Source organism: Drosophila subpulchrella, chromosome 3L (assembly GCF_014743375.2).
Source record: "Drosophila subpulchrella strain 33 F10 #4 breed RU33 chromosome 3L, RU_Dsub_v1.1 Primary Assembly, whole genome shotgun sequence".
NCBI lineage: Eukaryota > Metazoa > Arthropoda > Insecta > Diptera > Drosophilidae > Drosophila > Drosophila subpulchrella.
Window position 1 is genome coordinate 28,350,818 of NC_050612.1, and position 20,499 is coordinate 28,371,316.

Sequence of the window (20,499 nt, forward strand, 5' to 3'; positions counted from 1 at the left end):
AAAATAGCTGGGAAATGAGTCGGAGCCAGATAATGCTGATTAAGTCGATGGCACACAGGCGGCAGTTTCGACTTGTCAACTCTTATCCACGAAATTCTTAATTGTTCGTTATTAATGATGCTGCTGATACTGCGGCTGTTGTCTGACTTTCAAATTGAAAACGACCGAGGGGGAGCGGGCTCGACTTTGATGAATGTCCGAGTGTGAAAAACCGCAACCAGGCTAATTGATTGCCCAAAGACTTGACTGGGATTTCAGATCCTATTTTTCTCCAGCATAGGACACAAATCAAATCGAGGGCCAGGCAAATTAATGTTAGGACAAAAGCTAAGTACGTTAAGGACATGAGATTCGTATAGATAACCTTTTAGATGGAGAAAGAAGAATCTTTTAAATTGACTCCTTAGGTAAGGCGAGTGAGAATCGCGGAGAAAGGCTCTTGAGCTAGAGTGAATGAGAATCGCAGAGAAGGGGTTTAAGCTAAGAAAAATAAGAACCGGAGATAGCCCTTAGCTCAGAAAAGAATCCCAGCGCAAGGCTTGAATGGAAAACAGTGAGTGCCATAAATAAATTGCTGCTTCAGCAATTTTCAATAAATGACAGACCTCTTCCACTTTTTCCCCGACTATCTGTTTGTCAAACTGAGGAACTTCACTTGACAATCAATAAGTTGAAGGGAAACGAAAGCGCAGCAGGAGGAGCAGCGATTTAATAGAGGTAGTTCTTGGAAGTGTAAAAACACTTGAGTTCCATTTGCCTTCTGATGGACGCACATAAATTTTCGATTATGCGCACCATTAGACACCAATTGAAGAATTCATCAAAGTGGATTTTTGGGCCTGCTTTACGTGATTGAAATTTTGCAGGTCCTGCAGTCTTTCAATTTGATAATGGTTTTGGTGAAATATTAGAAGGGTGGGTATTTGTGATAGGACTCGATTTAAATTTATAAGTTGTTCTTAATGAAATAAAATATTTATGAAGATTAGTAAACATTTTGTTTATACTATTATAAAACGAAATTATAACTTGGAGAATCTCTTGAAAAATAGAATGGGTTATAGAGATAGGTATCTATAATTATATGTTTGCAAATTTTATTCCGTGTGGCTAGAAAAAATAAAATTCGAATATTATCAAACATAAACACCTCTTGGCGAGGAAAAACGACTTATGATCACACCTTCAACAAAAAAAGAGCTGATACTCAAATTTGTTGAGAATGTTACAATGTATTTTAAATTATGATTTGGAATTCATTACTATTCAACAGATTAATCTAGTACTGACCGTGGTTGTGGCCGGTGTGGTGGCCGTGTGCGGCGTGTAGGCGGCATATGCCGGCTGGGGCAGCGGCGCCGTGTAGCGATAGGCTGCCTGCTGGGCAACAGCGGCGGCGGCTGCGGCAGCGGCCGGGGCATAACCCTGCGGGGTCCAGCTGGCGGCGCCGCGGTACGGAGCACCGGCGGCCAGAGCGGCGCCAGCGGCAGCGGCTGCGGGACTTGTCATGGCCGGTGGCCGCTGGGGGAGGGCGCCCTTGAGTGCGACGGCTGAGGCGGTGAGCGGGGCGCCGGGGAAGGCGCTGCGCGGTGTTGGCGGTGCGGCGGCGGCGCTAGACGAGCTCCCCTGAAAAGTATATAAAAAAATAAGTTTATTAATCGGTGTACTTATAATTATTTATTTATCAGATTACAAGTAATCGATATGAATCGAGTAATTGACAATCGAATGAATAATAACATCGATATAATGTATATAAATATTTTATAAAGGTTGGTACAAAAAAATCATATAAGAAATCATAAAAAACATAAGAATTGTAAAGTAAAATCAAAGGTTTTTCAAAAATATCGAAATAAATATCGATTTTTGCGATAAGAAAAACCCCACCTCATAAAACCATTGAGGTGGGCGATATGTAACGGACATTGCTAGGGTTTTTCACTGTGCGGTTTAGTTTCGGCATAAATAATCTGGTTTGCACGGGGTTTTTGTTCTGGCGTAAATAAAAACCGCAGAGCGGCAGCTGCGGCCCGACTGTAAAGCTTTTGTTTACCGCTAGAAAAACCGCCATGACATCCGTTCTAATGCACACATGGTATAGGCAGTGCATATGAATCATGGCTGAGGGAGATTTTGTTTTATTGAGTGCCAGTTGCGTTGCGCATTCATTGCAAAACGATAATAAAAATGGAGAGCGGGGAAAAAACTACAGACTATGGAGCTTAATACTCTGTAATATTTCAAAGTAATTCAAGGAATTATAATAGATATACCATAGTTCAACTAGTAATTTATTAGTATTATAATTTATCAGATCAAGTACTTAGTAACTTGAACTAGTAAATAATATTTTTTAAAACATGTTATTAAGAACCATATCCAAAAAAGGTTCCTTTATAGAAATACCCTTATAAAACATACAGTTTATATGTATTTATCTGGATAACAGAAACCACTTTAAGATCTTCGAAGATACAATATAAAATATTTTAAATGGATATCAATTATCCTGCTTCCTGTTGGGATACTTAAAGTCCATGAGTCAAACCCCAAAAGGTTTTCTTTTAAGGAAATAACAGGGTATCTATATAGAAACATGCCTGCTATAAATAATTCCCGCCCAACTCCCAGTTCTGTGGAATGTATGGAAGGGATCACCACATAAGGGGCGGTGGGCGTGGACAGATGCAACAGTCGCCGGGTGTCCTTGCTGCCGGGTCGCTTCCTGTGCGAGTGTGTGCTCCAGTTTTGCATTGCAAATGCATTTGTTGCTTTGGGCCATTTTCTGTTTTTCCCTTTTTTTCAACCCACTCACTCACTCCCTTAGCAGTTCTTTGGGGTCACTTGGCATAAACACAAATAAACCCGCCTCTGTGGTTCACATATAAAAATTTATATTCCACTGAAATATACAAGGTGAAAAATGTGATGTTTTTGGGGATTTTCTCACTGACGTTTCGGCGAATCTTTCGTGGCATAAACAAAACCAAAAAACAAAATAAAACCCAAAATAAACGCAACGAAACCGGAAACAAACGAGCTCCGCCATTTTTATTTTCGGCCTGATTGAGGTAGGAAGGAACTCGTGTGTGTATATGTCCTGGTTTCTAAAAAGGATTCAGCTGGAGCCTTGCGTGCTGTCGCTGATTTTCCAATTGCAAAATATGGCAAATATTTGATTTTAAGTTTGTTTTTCACCCTATTTTTCCACATTTTTCTCTCACTCAGTCAATTTTATTTTCTTTTTTTTGTTGAGGGGGCTTCACGTTTTTCAGTTAATTTTCGTGGGCACGCAATTCGAATGCGGTTTGCGGGAACTGAAGGCTGAGCTGTGGGCGCCTGTAATTTGGCAGTTAAATGGCAGAGAACGAGTAATAATGGTTTGCCATTCGAATTGGAGTGGAGGACGAGCACGAGGACGAGGACGTGTGTGTTTGCCAAGTGGAAAGTGGGGTAAAAACGTAAGGGGCGGGCAGGAAAAATATGCATTCGAAAATCGAGGGAGGCGTGACAGCATTTTGACATAAACTTCAGCCCAAAGAATTGGATTTTCAAGCAATTGTACGTGCTGGCTAAAGGAAAGGTGGACCATTAACAATATATACAATTTTGTTTGTATATCAGAAAACTTCAATGCACAATTAAAATTCAAGCCATTTGTTGGAAATAAATTTAGAATGATTCTCATGAGTCTAATTTATTAGACCAAATATTTTCATTCTACAATAATATAAATGGTCGGTCATTTAGTTTTCGACAAATAAATTATTCTTTATACCATTAATAGATAAACAAAAGATTTAAAAAATGTATTGTGCAAAAACCGTTTGAACATTCAGAAAACGTAACGATTTAAAGTCGTTTGTCTTGCATGCTCTTTTTTGGCTATCCTATCCATATAAGCCGAAAAGTAGGCTTCAGAAATCCTATACAAATTACCAACACATTGACACCATAGATTTTCCTTAAAAGTTGACTCCACATCCATTTACCCATCACATTCCCCATTTATTGCGATTTTCCCCTAGCACATGACAGGCAAAAACACCACCATTCCGTACCACCCATCAATTGCCTTCGGTGGGTCATAAAATGGAATAGCCAAACATTTTAAGCGCACAAATGCTATAAATTTAAGCCGCTAAATTAGACACGTTTGGCACATTGAACCAAGCCCCCACACAAACACAGGCACACATACCTTTTAGAAAAATACCCACCCAACCCAACGGCCACCGAAAATAATCATAAAGGTAATTATTTTATCGTTCGTTCAAATTCGCTTAATTTCAACGTGGACTGCAACGACGTCTGGCGGCTGGAAAAATTTCTCTACACAGGTACTCGTTTAGAGGTATATATATATTTAGGTGTATATAAACGGAAAGCTAATGGAAAATATGAAGCCTAGGAAGCCTGGCCTACATCCTCCAGCCTTAATGGGCAGCTGTGGCTGCTTTTGGCGAGAAAAAAGGAACGAGGACGTGATTAATTACCAAATTGGGAGCCATTATCGCGTGCACTTCGAGGGTGTTTGTAAAGTTTTTCCGACTCACGCACACACACAGGTACAGAGGGGAAAATCGGGAAATGTTGAAAGTTATAATAACAAAATTGTGTTATTATGAAATTGATATTTAACAAAACTAATTAAAAGAATTATAATCTCTGAAAGATTGTTGAATTTTTTTAGTATTTATTTAGTATTTTAATAAAATTTAAGGTACCTTTATTATAAAACCTTCAGACTATATTTTAATCCTTATTGTTATGAAAGTGATGTTTAAAAATTTGATATTCTTTTATTATTCGAAACTAATTAGTAAAAGATTGTTGAATTTTTACTTGGTATTTATTTAGTATTTCTTTTTGTAATATTTTAGACACCTCTATTAAAAAAAAAGTCTGATATCTGTTTATGATTTTGATTTAGATTAAAAATGACCATAATATATATTGTTTATAGAGACTTTGTTTTAATCCCTAGCCTTTAATTAATAATAATTAATAGTCTGAATCAATAAAAATCCCAACTACTTTCAGTGCACAAAAGGCAAGTAATTTGGTCGTGTCTCAAACATTTCTGTTGACGCTTTTGTTCTATATTCTATTACCCCGAAAACGGCTCGACTCTGTTATTGGTGTTCGCTTAATTTTTATGCAAAAAACGTTTCGTTTTGGTCCTTTCAGCCGTTATCCAGCGCTAGTCCTTCCTGGGGGCAAAATCAAGCACAAAATATTAATGATAATAATTTATTACCAACTGACAGGTGGAGAGACAGGAGGCACGCAGATGGGTGGGGGTCTTTTGGGGTTTTCGGGGTTTCTGCGGAGTTGCTATATGGGGGCGGGAATCCTCTGATAAACGCTTTGTGATTAGCGGTCGTTGTTGCTGGCGTAGCTTCGTGGCTACGACGAGGAGCGAGCCTTTGTCATTTTTATTGTCATTTTTTGAAAATTTATGCGCAAATTCGATTTTGCTGCGGGCGGATGGAAATACGTGAGTGGGTATAAAATGGTGATAGGAAAAATGGGAGTGAGTAGAGATCGGAATTACCAGAATACTTTAAAAGGAATGGCAAATTTAAGCAAGAGAAAATACCAATCATTTATTTTAATTAAGTTAGGAGAAATAATCAATTAAACCAGAGCATATTAAAATGTATATTGGTATATAAAGTATGCATAATACCCAATTCGTAAATTTTTTTAAATAATAAATTATTAAAGCAATTTTTATTTTAGCAATCCTTAATTAATGAATTGTTGTTTTGAAAACAATTCTACCCTTAAGCCCTTTCATAAAATGTTCAAAATATTTAATGCAAAAACTCGTTGAATGACCTTATATTTTTGGCAGAATTATTGCTTAAACATTTGTTTGTACTATCCCTTTTTTAACACTTTATAAAGCAGTTCTATCCTTAAACTTTAATACCCATTCATGAAATTTTCAAATTACTTAATGCAAAAACTAGTTGAATGGCGTATGAAAAAACAGATGGAAAACTGCAAACAAAACTGGGACTCGGCTCACGACTCACTTGCCATGCAAAGGCACCAAAAAAAAGATGAAGGTGGAAAAGCATGAAACAAAAAATATTTGCATTTTCCTCAAGAAATGTTTGCACACACTCATAGACAGACGCACACAAACACACACAGATGTCTCTTTGTATAATTCATATTTTCCAACCACTTATTGTTTAAACTAAATAAAGCAAAAACTTTTTCCATAATTAAAACCGACGGCAGTGGCGGAGGCAACAACAACAATCATGTCTCGTGGGAGGTGAAATGGGGTTTTCCATGGGGGGTGGAAGGGGGAAAAAGGGAGGGGGGTGTGGGCGTGGGTAGGCGCAAGAGCGGAAAACAAAAGGATTTTCCTTCATTTTGTTGCTGCCTTACAGGCGAAAAATTTTCGCTTATTTTTTCCGGACTTTTGCCTATTTTAATTCTATGCGGTAAATTAAATTTTCGTATTGTCCCATGTCCACCCACCAAACCCCCCCTTATTTTCCCATTTCCCCCGCATAAAAATTCACGAGTGAAAGCGCTTAAGGGATGAGTGGGCGGAGTGGGCGTGGCAATGGGCGGTATACATATAGACAAGGATAGCGATGAAGACTCGAGGGCTAAAAATAGGCGCAGAGGCAGAAAAGAAAATCTGCAGCTAAAAAATGAAAATGAGGCGCATCGCAATGCCGCCTTTCATGAGCATATGAGTGCATATATGATATGCAACTTTTCCTGCCTATTTTGCATATTTTTCTATGACTTTCGGATAAGGGAGAAAAGGGAAAGCTTCGCTGATTCTTTTTCGAAATTATTTTATTTATACTTTTTCTGCCTTGCGGAAGGGTTGAAATATGGGCATGAATATGCATGGCTTGCAAATGAAACAAAAAATCCTGTTTGCAGAGTAGACGACTCTGTCACTATTTGTTGTTTCGAAAATTTTATGCAAACATTTAGCAAATTGAAAGGAGATTTTATATGAATTTGAGGTTTATGCAAAATTCAGTTTTTTGGCCTTAAGAAACTGTTTATTTAGTTTTAATTGGATTGGCTAAGCAGAATAATTTCCAAATGGTTGTTTAAGCTGGCAAAAAAAATATTAGAGTATAATGAATAATACAAATATAAAGATAATATTAGTTATTAAGCAAAATTGATGATGCCATATTTATATTTGCCAATTTATTTTCCCAGGCTGGCTAAGCTTAAAATCCAAAAGTAATTTATTCCAAAAAACTTAAAACCTCAAAAAAATCAATCACACACTTCATTTTCCAAATAGGGTCGTAAAATAAGCTTTTGCGCAACTAAAACGACTATAAAACAAGCGAAGCAGAATGTCTACAATTGCCATTATGCAAAATGATAAAAAGGGACCTGGGAAAACTCTCCCAATGGATCAAGACTGCCATTTGGACGGATGAATGGATACTTGGATGCTTGGATGGATGACCAGGGGGAGGCAATCCATCTTGGGGCGTTTCTTTTTATGAGCACGTGGCAAGTGAGGCATAAAAGTGGATGAGGCCCAGGTACTAAGGTACCGAGAAGCACCCAGGAAAATTCACTCGGCGAAGCGCGCAAGTTTTATGTTAACATCATAAACGATAATATATTACATTGCCCGACAACATTAGGCAGAGATCCCAAAGAAAAATCTCATGCGGTGAGGGGAAAAAAACCCCGACAGGATATTTCCTTTTGCCCCCGCCTGTGCAATAATCAATTTAAAATTTTCCACGCCTTTCGCGTTGCCAACAAATTTTCATTAAATGTAACAGCCCAACAGCGCAAAAAACGTCTTAAGCAGCAAGAAATCCAATAAAATGAACGAGTTGAAATGTCGTCGTTGGGGGTTGGGAAATTGGGTGGAAAGGCTTAGCTGCCACTGATTTGAACACATTTTTCTCCAGCTTATTTCTTTCTTTTTTTTTTGTATTTTGGGGGGCCAAAACAACACAACGCACAACAAAACAATTGCAGACGACAGCGACAAAAGAACGAAACAACATAAAAAATGACATTTACGACAAAATTACATTTCCAGCAGTCAAAACGAGGGAAAAGGGGGTTTATTTCTGGCCCAAAACTCGGGGTGTTAGGTGAGGAAAATACGTCTAAGCCTTTAACGCCTTTCGGGCCGCACCAGCAGTCAAAACAAAAAAAAAACAGTACAGAAAAAAACCGAGGGGAAAATGAAGAAACTTTTGCACTAAGTGATTTCGTATGGGGAAAGAAAACTTAGCAAACAGATGTTTTCCGGGTTATTTATGCTTATATTTTATTTGTATCGTGCAAATTCTGCAAGTTGCCATTAGACCTTGAAATACACTGTCTTTAAATAGATCCAAATATATTAAAAATACCTATAATAGTAAGTTTATAAATATATTTTTCCATAAAATACATTTTTACACAACTTTAAAGATCATAAAAATGTAGAAACTTTCTACTTTTGTTTAACTTAAAAAATAAAAATCAATTTCCTATATCATTTCAGCATATTTATAAATTAATTTGGTTAAATTTCGATTTCCCAAATCAATAAAAATACACAGATTTCAATATTGCCCAAATGCTAATTTTCACATTACCAAATAATTGATGATAAATATTTTTCAGCCAAATAAAATATACATAGATTAGAATAAATATCTTAATTTTCAAAGTTCCCATAACCATGTTAGCTTTAAAGCCTTTTGCTCATACAGCGAAACAAATCGAATTCTGTGTTAGAATATTTCTCATTTTTAATGGAAATTTAATATTGTTTCATCAAAAATCGTGCACAGATTCTCCATTTATGCACTGGTCCAAATGCAATTTAGTAATTTAACCTTTCGCTATCGAAATGGGAATTTGCACAATGGAAAATAATTTACCAAATATTCACGTCTCTCTCTCGAATTTCCCTGGGCATCCTGCAATTGTTATTTATTTTAGGCCCAGCCGTAAAATTACATTTCACTTGTAGTTTTGCCTGCCACCGACTGGACGTGGGCCAACTTTTGTTAATAAATTCAAATGCAACTGGCAAATGCAATGCAGTGGGGTCGAAGGGAAATGGCCAACTTATGCCGGCCAGTCAGGCAGGCACGACTCATTTAAGCCATCATTTAAGCCCCCCTTTTCAGCGGTCACGTAAGCATCATAAATTCCCAAAACCCCCCGACTGGAAAAACTTTTTCACCCCCAATCTCTTCCCGCCCAGCGAAATTGTAATTTTAGTTTTAATGAAAATTTTTAACGCTCTCCACGGCTGTTTGGCCCTTTTGGATGCTGCTGCTGCCGGTGCATTTATATTTAGTGAGTATTTTTATTGAATTTTTAATGCGCACGCGGCACATTACAAGCGCAATGGCCGAAAAGCAGGCTATGAAATTTTATACACCCACTCCTCCCCCAATGAAAACAATTAAAACCGAACAAATTATGAAGTAAATTTATCAGCAGCTACCAAACCAATTAAAGTTTATACCATTCGGTATTAAAAACCAAACAACAATAACGACCAACGACCATATAAAATTAATTATTTCTTAATTCATTTGTCTTCGCCACGGCTTTTGTTTCGCCTTTGGTTCTACTTCGGATTTTTCGTTTTTTTTTGTTGCATGGCTGGGAAATGAAAATCTTTAAGCGGCTTTATGGTAACAAGGATCCTGTCGCTCGGGTAATCCTCCTTTGGGCCCGGCCAATAAATCTTCGCCCTCCAAACTCCCACGTTGAGTGGAAAGCCCCAGCTGCAGATTTTCTTTCCCAACCCCCCTCTCACATTGTGTTTTCCATTTTTATTTGTCTTGTTGTGGGCTTTTGTCTAGCGGTTTTCCATCTCTGTCATACAGAGCTCAACGCTCAAGCCGCAGACTTAGATAGCCCCCACGAAAACCACCCACTCAAAACGCCCAACGCCACCCAATCGAGCAGGCTAATGCAAAACGCAAAATTTAATTATAATTTCCGGTTCTGCCTTTTGCATTTCGAGTGGCAAGTGGAAAATTATTTTCTCAAGTGTGTGAAAAGCGGCGAGAGGTCTGTGAAAATTATCCAATTTGGGATGTGTAATTGCCACGAGAGGCTGGCAGCGGTTTTGCATTTGAAAATTCCATAAATATCAAATTGTTTGCTTTGGAATTATTTTTACTACAATTTTGGGGGGCCAAAAATAATTGCTGTTTAATTTAATTTAAGCTAGAAAACGGTAAACATAGCATATGTAATTAAAATAAATTCTTACACACAAAAATATTTTATGGGTAAAATTTAACAATACGGATAGTTATGAAGAATATAAAGAAGGTTATTAAAAATTGTTGCTTTGGTTACTTTTTAACAGTAAAACTACCATCAAATGGTACATTTAGTGTATTTTCTTGTTGGGAGAGTAACTATTTCGTTGGACAAACTATTATATTGGTAACTTTAACTTCACATTTTTTTTATAAACTTGGAACCTTTAGAAATATTTTCTGCTGAATTTCAATGGAAGATTCTTGTCATATTTTATTACTGCATCATATAAGACCCCAGAAGACTGGACTTTTCTTTAATTCCCAGAATTCACATCACTTGAATTGTTTACTCAAAGAATCTAATTCTAAAATACCTTTAATACGTAGAAGCCTTGGTATTTGTTCCCTTTTTTCTGGAATTCCAAACACGTTTGGCGGATGTAATTCCATTTTGGCAAAATAAAAAACCAGCCAACAGCAGCACAGAGGGCCAAAGTAAACAAATGGTTTCCGCTTAATGTAAACAAATCGATGATGGCAAACAGTTGGAGAACAGAAAATGGGAAACTCCATCCCCTCATTAAATCGGATATGACTAGCGTTTTGCGGCGGGGCGACTTCGATTATGATACGCACCAAAAAAGCCAAACAAGAATCACATTTCAAAGGAGACAGAGTTCCGTGAAGATTGTCCACTTTTCCGCTTTCTTTTTCTTTTTGTTTTTCCACTAATCTCACGGTCTGCTTGGTTTTTCCACGGAAAAATCTGTTTTCATGTATTTTTTTCCCCCAGTTTCGTCGTTAGCGTGTAATTAAAGGAAAATGGCAAAGGAAAAGCCCTAAACTCGCTACTTGACCGCAGAAAAGTCTGCAATTGAATCGTGCAACTCTTTGGCTTTTCCTCAGAATTTCCAGCTTTTCTCCAAGCCTTTTTCCTTTGCCTCAATGTTGTTTTAATTAAAAATAATCGAGTTTCTCATCGTCGTCGTCTTCCCTTTTTTGTTTTTTATTCAGAGTTTGTGCAAATTGCAACAAAATGAGTTGACAAAAAGTTTTCGCAAGGCCAAAAAGTGTTTGCCATTTTGTAACATGTCTGCACATAGTGTCTGTGTGTGAGTGCTCGACTGCAAGTGTGTGTTGGTGAGAGTGAACAAAATGAAAATGTCATTGCACATAAAGGCAGGATGGAGCGTACGTGACTCGCATTGCCGGAAATTAAGTGGTGTCCCAACACGTCCAAAGCGCACGAAGACGGAAAAAGCCACAGACAGGCGGGTAGCAGAGGGTTAAGAGAGGGGTTTGCTGGGGCTGACAGGGGCTGAGAGGGGGCTAGGGGTTGCCGAGAACACCGTTGAGGTGTGGCCCTGTATTGGTGCATCCCAGCCAGCCAGGACGACAATCAAAGCCGCACAATGTCGCTTGTTTGTCAATAACAATGAACATTTTTTCTGAAATTACTAGGGGGAAGTTCTTACGCCTGGGAATCGAAACAAATGAATGGGTTAAAGTCTGAAAATTTATTTACAACCCAAAAATTAAAAATTAAACATAACAACAGCTGAAATGGCACTCCGCTAATGTTTAAAAGAAGATTAGATATGAAGAAGATTGAGATAATCTTTGGAGCGATATGTTGCATTCAAAAATCGAACATGAAAATCAGATACAAATTTGAACCTCGTTAAAAACAAAAATTTGACTGTAGATTATTAGAGAATTCAACCACAAACTCATAGAGGTATCACACTTCAAAATCGGAATCAAAATACCCAAGCTATGAAATCAAGAAGTGCAGTTTTGGGTTCCAATTCAATAACCCATTGGAAATACGGAAAAATCGAACATGAAAATGGGTCAAAATTTTGACCCTCGCTTCAAAGATATATTTTAATGTGGATTATTAGAGAATTCAACCACAAGCTCATAGAGGTATCACACTTGAAAATCTGAGTAAAAATACGCAAGTTATGCAATCTAGAAGTGCAGTTTTAGGTTCCAGTTCAATAAACCCATTGGAAATACGGTAAAATCGAACATGAAAATGGGTTCAAGTTTTGACCCTCTCTTAACAGATATATTTTAATGTGGATTATTAGATAATTCAACCACAAGCTCATAGAGGTATCACACTTCAAAATCGGAATCAAGATACCCAAGCTATGAAATCAAGAAGTACAGTTTTGGGTTCCAATTCAATAAGCCCATTGGAAATACGGAAAAATCTAACATGAAAATGGGCTAAAATTTTGACCCTCTTTTAAAAAGAAAATTTGAATGTAGAATGTTAGAGCATTCAATCACGAGTTCAAAGAGGTATCCCACTTTAAAATCTGGTTCCAATAACTCAAGTTATGGAATCTAGAAGTGCAGTTTTGGGCTCCCATTCTGAAAGCCTTGGAAAGACGGAAAAATCAAACATTAATATGGGCTAAAATTATGACCATCTCATAAAAAGAAAATGTTAATATAGAATGTTAGAGAATTTAATCACGAATTCATAGAGGTATTTCACATTAAAATTGGGTTCCAAAAACTCAAGTTATGGAATCTATAAGTTCTGAAAGCCAAATTCAATTGAATTCAATTAGTTTACGTTTAAAGCAGAACCATATTTACAAAACAATTTATTTTATAGGTTTGATAAGTTGTTAAGCACAGAAATTTAGGGAAAACATTTCCACAATATAAAAAGCCAACTGGTTTTAAAAATATTACAAAAAAAATCTTCTGCACGCCAAAATAAATCACTTCAGCCAGAATCTGGCTGTCAAAGTCAGCAAAGTGTTTAGCACTCATTTGGAAATGTAAACCAAAGGCAATGCCTCTCGCTTTTTCGCACTCCAAAAACACAGGGGTTTTTCCATCGGGCTGTCATGTTGCCGGCGGTTGACATGTTGCTGCCACGCCTCCGTCAAGAGCAAACTTTGCGATGGAAAGCCATGGAACCCATAGTTGCCCACCGCTTTTTCCGTTTTTCATTTCGGGCTGCGGCAATTAGCAAATAACTCACATAATGTCCGCGAATCGAGGCGACCAGGTCCTGGCCATGGTAACGCCAGGAGGTTGGGGGAATCCCCGGCGAAATGCTAGGTGGATATTGCTGCGGGTGGTGCTGATGGTTGTTCACTCCCTGTGCAAATTGATTGTGATTGCGTTGGCGATGCTGCTGCTGCTGCTGCTGCTGCATTTGCCGTTCCTGACTCTGACTCTGATTTTGATTCCGATTCTGATGCTGATTGTTGGCTGCAACTGCCATTGGGGCAAAACTCCCATCGCCGGCCACCTCAAAAGCATCGCCGCCCTGCAAATCGGTCGTCATGCCATGCAAATTGAAATGCCATCGCAGCAATGACAAACGATGCAGGCGCTCATGAATGTCGCTAAAGTCATGCCTGGAGCCAGATGAATATGGCATCGGTATATCTATCTATTTCTATATCAATTGGGATCTGTAAAAACACACGCGTGCGAAGTCAAGTCTTCGAACTCAAAACAGACACTGACAATGTGCCCAGGAATCCAGACTCGTATAGACTATACAGAACTGAAGTTACCCGCAACCGAATGAAACCCAAAACTTTAATTAAAGGCCAGCGAAATCTGAGCAATCGAAAACCAATACAATTGTTTGGAAATAAGGCAGTCTGAGGAAAATAACTTCCCAGAAATGCATCTATTCTTGCGAAAATAAACGAGTATAACTTTTGAAGCAATTTAAAGACGTGCTTTAGAACCTGGGAAATATGGCGTGTTTTGTCACCATTTCCTAAAATTTAATTTACAAATTGTAATGGAGTTTGCTCCCACAAAAAATGCAAGTCTTTCTTTATGTGTGTGTTAATTTTAAGCTTTTTTGCCAAGAAATATATGTACTCTTGCTTTTATTTATGCTTTTTTCATGGCTGAAGCGGAAAGTAATTATTGTTTATGCTCCTTTTGTTTTCAAAAATATAAATTTCATTTATTTGCGTTTTTGCGTAGGTTAAAGAAAAATGATTCCATAAAATATTTTTGGGGATGGGTTACAAAAGAAATGCGTAGGCGGCATACCGATATGGATTTCATTCAATATTTCCTTACACAAATAACAATACAAGTTAATATCTAAGGACCAGCTATATTATATTTCAAATTACATAACGTACATAAAATATAAAAAATACAATCGTATTTTAATTAAAAACGACAAAAACTTAAAAAAATAATGAAATAAATATGTGTTACCTAAGTAAGCATCATTTTTTATTAGCATTTTTTAAAGACTCAATTTTCTGTTATTTTTAAATCCGCTTGGGCTCTTCATTAAAATAATAATACACTTTTGTCATGGTATTAAAATGTTTATGAACGACAGAAGCAGGAATAAAAAAATACATATCCAAGGACCGTAAACCTTTTTTTTGGTAACCAGAGAATAATAAAAGAGGAGAATAAATAAATAAATAAAATGTTGGCAATTATTTAGGCTTTTAACATGTCAGCCACGTGGCAGCCACAAAACGGAAACGGAAGCAGAAAGGCCCACTCACAGACACACACACACACACACAGAGACCAACTCACTCATACAAATATAAAATGAATTGAATTTTGATTTGGGTTTTGAGCCAAGAATAAACGTTACATATGTTTTCGAATGAAAAGGAAATGTAACCGGGGTGAAGGAAAAAGAAAATTTAATTGGAGAAAAAAGCATTTTCCAATTTCAATGTAATGAGTTCAGATAAAAATAGAATGGGACTTTCCTCGAGGCAAGATGTCAAGATAAATCTAATCAAATCAAAGTCAATTGCAAAGCTCAATCGATTGCTATTTGTTTAGGCTTTCAATTATCCAGGCAAACAATCAATCCCCTACTCCGCCTCCCGGAAAACTCTATAACTAATTTGCCAAATTTAACAAAAGCCAAGAGACGGCGACAACGACTGGCTGAGCAAACAAAGTTAATTACAATAATGAAGCTAATTTAGGCCAAAAAAGGCAAAAAGGAAAACCACAAATTAGGCCGAGAATAACGGCAAAGGACTTTTCGCAGGTGGAATGGGGAGGGTTATTTTCGGGATGAAACTTATCTCAATCTGAGACGCATTTTTCAGCGAATTCTGCTCTTTGTCAACTCGACTTTGCGGTTTTTCCTGCCGCTGCCCTCTTGAGGTCAACTAAAAATACTTTTTGGCTTTTGTAATTTATGGCACGGTTGGGCGACCCATTTTCCCCTCGACCTTTCCTCCACTTTATATTTAATTAGTGCGTGCGGTTGGCTACAAACCTCTTTCGGTGCGTGAGAACTCGCGAAAAAGTTATTAACTGCCACTAATTATACATTTTTCAAGTGATACGCATTTATATTCATGCACTTTCCTTTTATACGTATCCGTATGTATATATAAATATGTACTTTCTTCGCCTCTGGTCCGGGGTCCTGAGTCCTGGGTCCTTGTTGCCATAAAAAGCTTTCCTGGTAATTAATGCTACATTTTTCTTCTCGTTTCGTTTTGGTACGCGACTCTTTGGCGCTCTCGTCTTAATTACACTGGATTATAAATATTAAAAACGGAAGCAGTTGCCAGTAATCAGGACATCGAGCAGCAGCTAAAAGGAAGTGGCAGCCATTTTGTGCTGCACAGTGAGAGAGAATTTGAGAAATGGCTGCTTAATGAGACCAGAGAACGGGGTAAACAAAAATTGCCGGATATCAGGTTGAAATAATCAAAAAGCGAAGAAAAAGCAAGGAGTCGCAAAGATGGAGCTACACGAATCCACTTTCTAGAACAAACAATTAGTTGGTAATTAAAAGGAGAGTAGTGTGTGTAGGAAACGAAAGAGGATTAGAAGGATTACAAAATGTTACGTCTGGTAACCATTTAAAAACTTCTGTATCTACAATATTTTTCTGTAATTTAATGTATTACTATCATATATTTTACACTTATATATTTTTTCTGCCCTTTGGGAACATACAAATCGATGTACCGGAATGAAGTAACTAATATATAACAACAGCTGTTTATGTCAGGCTGCCAGAAAACATCAAAATCTCATGTTACCAAGAACATTTTCAATCTGCAAAACCGAGAGGGAGCAGAAATCCATTTGGCAACAGCTGTTTATAGCACATATAGAGGGGCTGAAAAGTTTACAGCCTTCGAGGAACTAAGAGTTAGAATAAAAAAACACATCAGTTGTGCGTTAAAGTGTGTATAAAATCAGATCTAAAACTAACGAGGGATATTAAGTAGGTATGGCGGCAGTAAGTGGTGAACAATGCGGCGTATACGCAATATTGAGTGCTATCCCAGGCTCATTCTTTTGAGCCCTTTAAGTTGGACGGATGATTCTGATGATAATAATGCAGCCAGAAATAGGACAACAAAAAAAGAGTAAGGAACTATAGAATTCTCTCATACTTGAAGAACAGGTATGGCCGAGGAACTTGACATATGCCAAGCCAAGGCAGCTGAGCAAAAATAAGTGGAGGCGGAATGCCAAAAGGAAGGGAATTCCAGCAATGGCCACCACTTCACACAGAGCTGAGCTGACTCAACTTTGACATTTCTCTCTCTGTCTTTCCCGGACTGCCTCGAATTTTCCCGCACCGCCTTTTCCGATTTCCCACCCACGGACATTTCCCTGGCAAACACAATGGAATGTCCACGGCATGTGGCAGTCAGATGTGTGGGCGTGGCGTTCAACTTGTTTTTGCCGCAAAATGATTTATGACAATGCATTGAAAAGTTCGTTCTAGGCTGTCAACAAGGGAGGGGAAATGTCAATAAGGGAGCAGAGCTCTAGTCTAGTCCACAGGCGATAGAAGTCCGGGAAGGAGAGTCCTTAGGAGTGGAGACGTACACAGGCAGAAATATGCATATTTTATGGGGCCTAGAGTTGGAAAAGTGTTTAAGAAGCTATTAAACTTTGCTTCGCAATTTGCATTATGAGGGTTATTAGGTATTCTTAAGCGATTTATCCCCTATTTAAGGCATTGGTGAGTAAAGCAGTAGGACATTTAATATTTAAACATTTTTTAACAGAGACTTATCAAAGAATTCAATATGAATAATGAAAAATCGAAGCCATTCCAACAAAACTAATAACAATTAAATAATAGTCCTGCTCTTGCTAAAAAATTTCAAAAATTTAGTGGTTTGATAAGATAACGTATATTAGAATATTAAAATAAACTTAAATGCAATGCTGCCTGTTGTTTATTTAAAGAATGCCAATAAAAATTGATCATAAAATTCCAGTTATATTTTTTTTCAGGTGTCATATCTCCTTTTTCCAATCCATTAAACTGATAGCCATCTCTATTTCTCAGCTTCCTATTCTTATCTGATTTTCAATTTGCAGATAGAAATTGTTTAAGGCCTTAAATGTGGAAGAGGCAAACTGTCAGGGAAGCTGGCAGCCAAATGCCAATAAGTTGTCATGTTCCGACGACAGCTGCAGCATCTCTCACATCCTGCCACATCCTGCTCCACCCACAATATACCACTATACTATATCAATCCCTTTTGCCCGGGGCCACTTACACGTTCGTCGAGAACGGCCAAAGACTACGGGCTCCGTCTTTCGGGCCACATTTACACACATTATTCAGGGATGCAGTGGGTGGATGGGTGTTCTAAAGGGGGTTTCTTGGGCGGCAAAGGAGTGTTGTCCTGACGCCTGAGCACGTCCCTCATATGCCACAAGACGCTGCACACGCTGACACATTAATGTCCGCTGCGGAACACCCAGACGCTCCTGTCCTTCCTCTCACCTGTATCTGTATCTCCTCCTGCAAAAAACCTCAAAACTATCCAACCATTTCCGCTGCCATTGTCCTATTTGTCTTATGAACTGTCAAAATGACATTCATTGACGCATGACGTGTAATAAACGAAACGAAACGAAACAAAATGAAATGAAATGGTCGAGATGGCGTGGCTTAAATAAGAATGAAGGGCGTTCTTTACCGGAAATATCATTTTTCAAACCATTTTATTATGCTTGTCCACATTTCATACGCGCACCATAATTTTATTTATTAAAGAAAGTTAATTAAATATTGCACCCTGAAACAAAAAGTGCGCATTTTTTCAATATTTGATAAATTTTTTTGAAGCTTAATTGCATTAGCTTGGGAATTGGTTGGGAATTTAAGCGGAAGGAAAATATTTAATATAACAGTAGGGAAGAGCAAAAAAATGTTTTATAAAGAACATAAAGAAAAAAGTATGTTTTCATTTTATAGAAGTGGAGGCTTATTTTAAATAAGCAGATTTTTGCCATGAAATTCAGCTTCTTTGAATATTTCCTGGTACTTCGGCTTAAGGTAATTGTGAAATATAACTCAATCAGCGGGAGTGAAATTCCATTAGCGAAAACCATTCAAAAATTCCAAGAATCCCAGGCAACCTCTGAAAACCGCCAAGGCTAACAAAGCATTTGGTAATATTTTTGTGTGACGGCAGGGAAATTTGGATCAAGAGGCTGAGAGGTGGATGAAAAAGACGGATAACAGATTCAGGTGGCTGGCCATGGCAAACGTCGGAGCGAATTTTTGCACAATGCAAACATAATGAGTTTGGGGAAATGCAAATAATTCGCAATGGAAATCATTATTGAGCACTGAACCAGACGACAGCCGTGGAGCTTAGAAAATGGGCTACCAAATGGAAAGGTTGGGCTCCAATACACAGTGGTCATCACGGTGGCGGCTCCACAGGAGGAGTCGAAGTTTTTCCTGTTTTCACAGCGGCTGCATTGCCAAGACTTTTCCCCACGGACTTCGGTGCAGCAACGAAAATGGAAAAGGAAATGTTTAAGAGCCAGTCCAGTTTGGAAGTACACTGAAATATTACAGTAATGCATTTCAATATTTAATTAAATTTAAATGAATATTAAAATTATTACAGTGGATTTTATAGATTTCATTCATGTTGAGATTATAGAGATAGATTTAATCTAATTTGATTTAAAATAAAAAAAATAGTTATTTATTTGAATGTATTTTTGATACATTTTTTAAAGATTATGTTGTTTTAATATTGCACAAAATTGATTTAAAAATATCTGAATACATTTATCTTGTTTTTTTTTATAAAAGTTGAATTGGGCATTATGAATTAATATTTTTCTCTCAGTGCATCCATAGGCAGTAATGGGCGGAGTCAGCTCGTTGAGTGGGTGAGAGCCAGGCGATAATCGTTAAGCGATTTCGCTTCCTTTTCGTTTGTTTAATGAAGTGTTTAAAATTTACGATTCGAGCTAAATTTATTGCACTCGGAGTAGATATCGAAGGGAGGAAGTCCGTCCGTTCATCCGTCCATTTGGCGGCAGCCCCACTCCTCGAAAAATGAAAAATCTCAGAGGGTAGGTGGGCAAAAAAAACCAAAAAAAAAAAAGAAAAGAAAAGAATGGAATCCCCTTTGATGGCTGCTCGGGGAATCAATCTCACATGCCCTCCAAAGGGGGTCGAAATGGAATCCTTGCTGATTGGATGACACGAAATAAAAACGTTGCACACAACGAAATTGTTAATAGGACTGTAGTCTCGGCTCTCTGCCCTCTCTCTCTATATATATTTTTACCCCCAAAAACCTCTCGTTTGCTAAGCCAATTACGTGGATATACCAAAAACAGGAGGCAAAAACAAAAGGACAATAAAGGGCTCCCTCGTAAATGCCATCAAAGCAGCTTAGCTAAGCAGAGTGACTTCTACTACCACGTTGACGAGGTCGGTTGTTCTCCAGTTGTTGATGATACTGTGAGATACCTCCGTTACGTTACGTATACGCCGCGTTGGTTTTCAATAAACCGCACATCGCACACACAGACACAGCAAAAATAAACCAAACTTGATGGCACAGCACCACGAAAATTCTTTGCATACTTTTCCGGGCCCACTCAAGTGGCAAGTGGCCAACAAAAGCAGCAAGAACAACCAGCTCTTGATGAGCTTTCCAATTACATTTAGCTGTTTGCTGCCTGTGTTAACTGTCTCTTCTGCCGGCCGGATAAGGAATTAACTGCCGGCCTCGTAAAAGCCAAAAACAAAAATGGCCCTCAACTGATTTCCACTGCTGACTTGGCTTGTGCACAATAAAAATTATCATAAGTTTGCCATCCCATGTGAGTGAGTTGCCTCTTCTTACTCCATCGAGCAACCTCAAACGCAATTTGTGTAATGAAAGCCGAGCGTTTTTCCAATGCGGATTCGTCTGAGCTCTTAGAATAGATCGAATCTTTCAGCAGGTGAGTC

The 20,499-nt window shown here is 38.0% G+C and overlaps 1 protein-coding gene across 18 annotated transcripts in view; it reads right to left on the bottom strand.

Moving 5' to 3' along the window:
• LOC119553279 (protein alan shepard) overlaps positions 1–20,499 on the bottom strand; it is a 146,983-nt gene that overhangs the window by 69,072 nt on the left and 57,412 nt on the right. For all 18 annotated transcript variants that reach the window (XM_037863590.1, XM_037863591.1, XM_037863584.1 and 15 more), the window contains one exon: positions 1,291–1,626. In XM_037863590.1, coding sequence (XP_037719518.1) covers positions 1,291–1,626 — 336 coding nt within the window. The remainder of the gene's footprint in view (positions 1–1,290; positions 1,627–20,499) is intronic.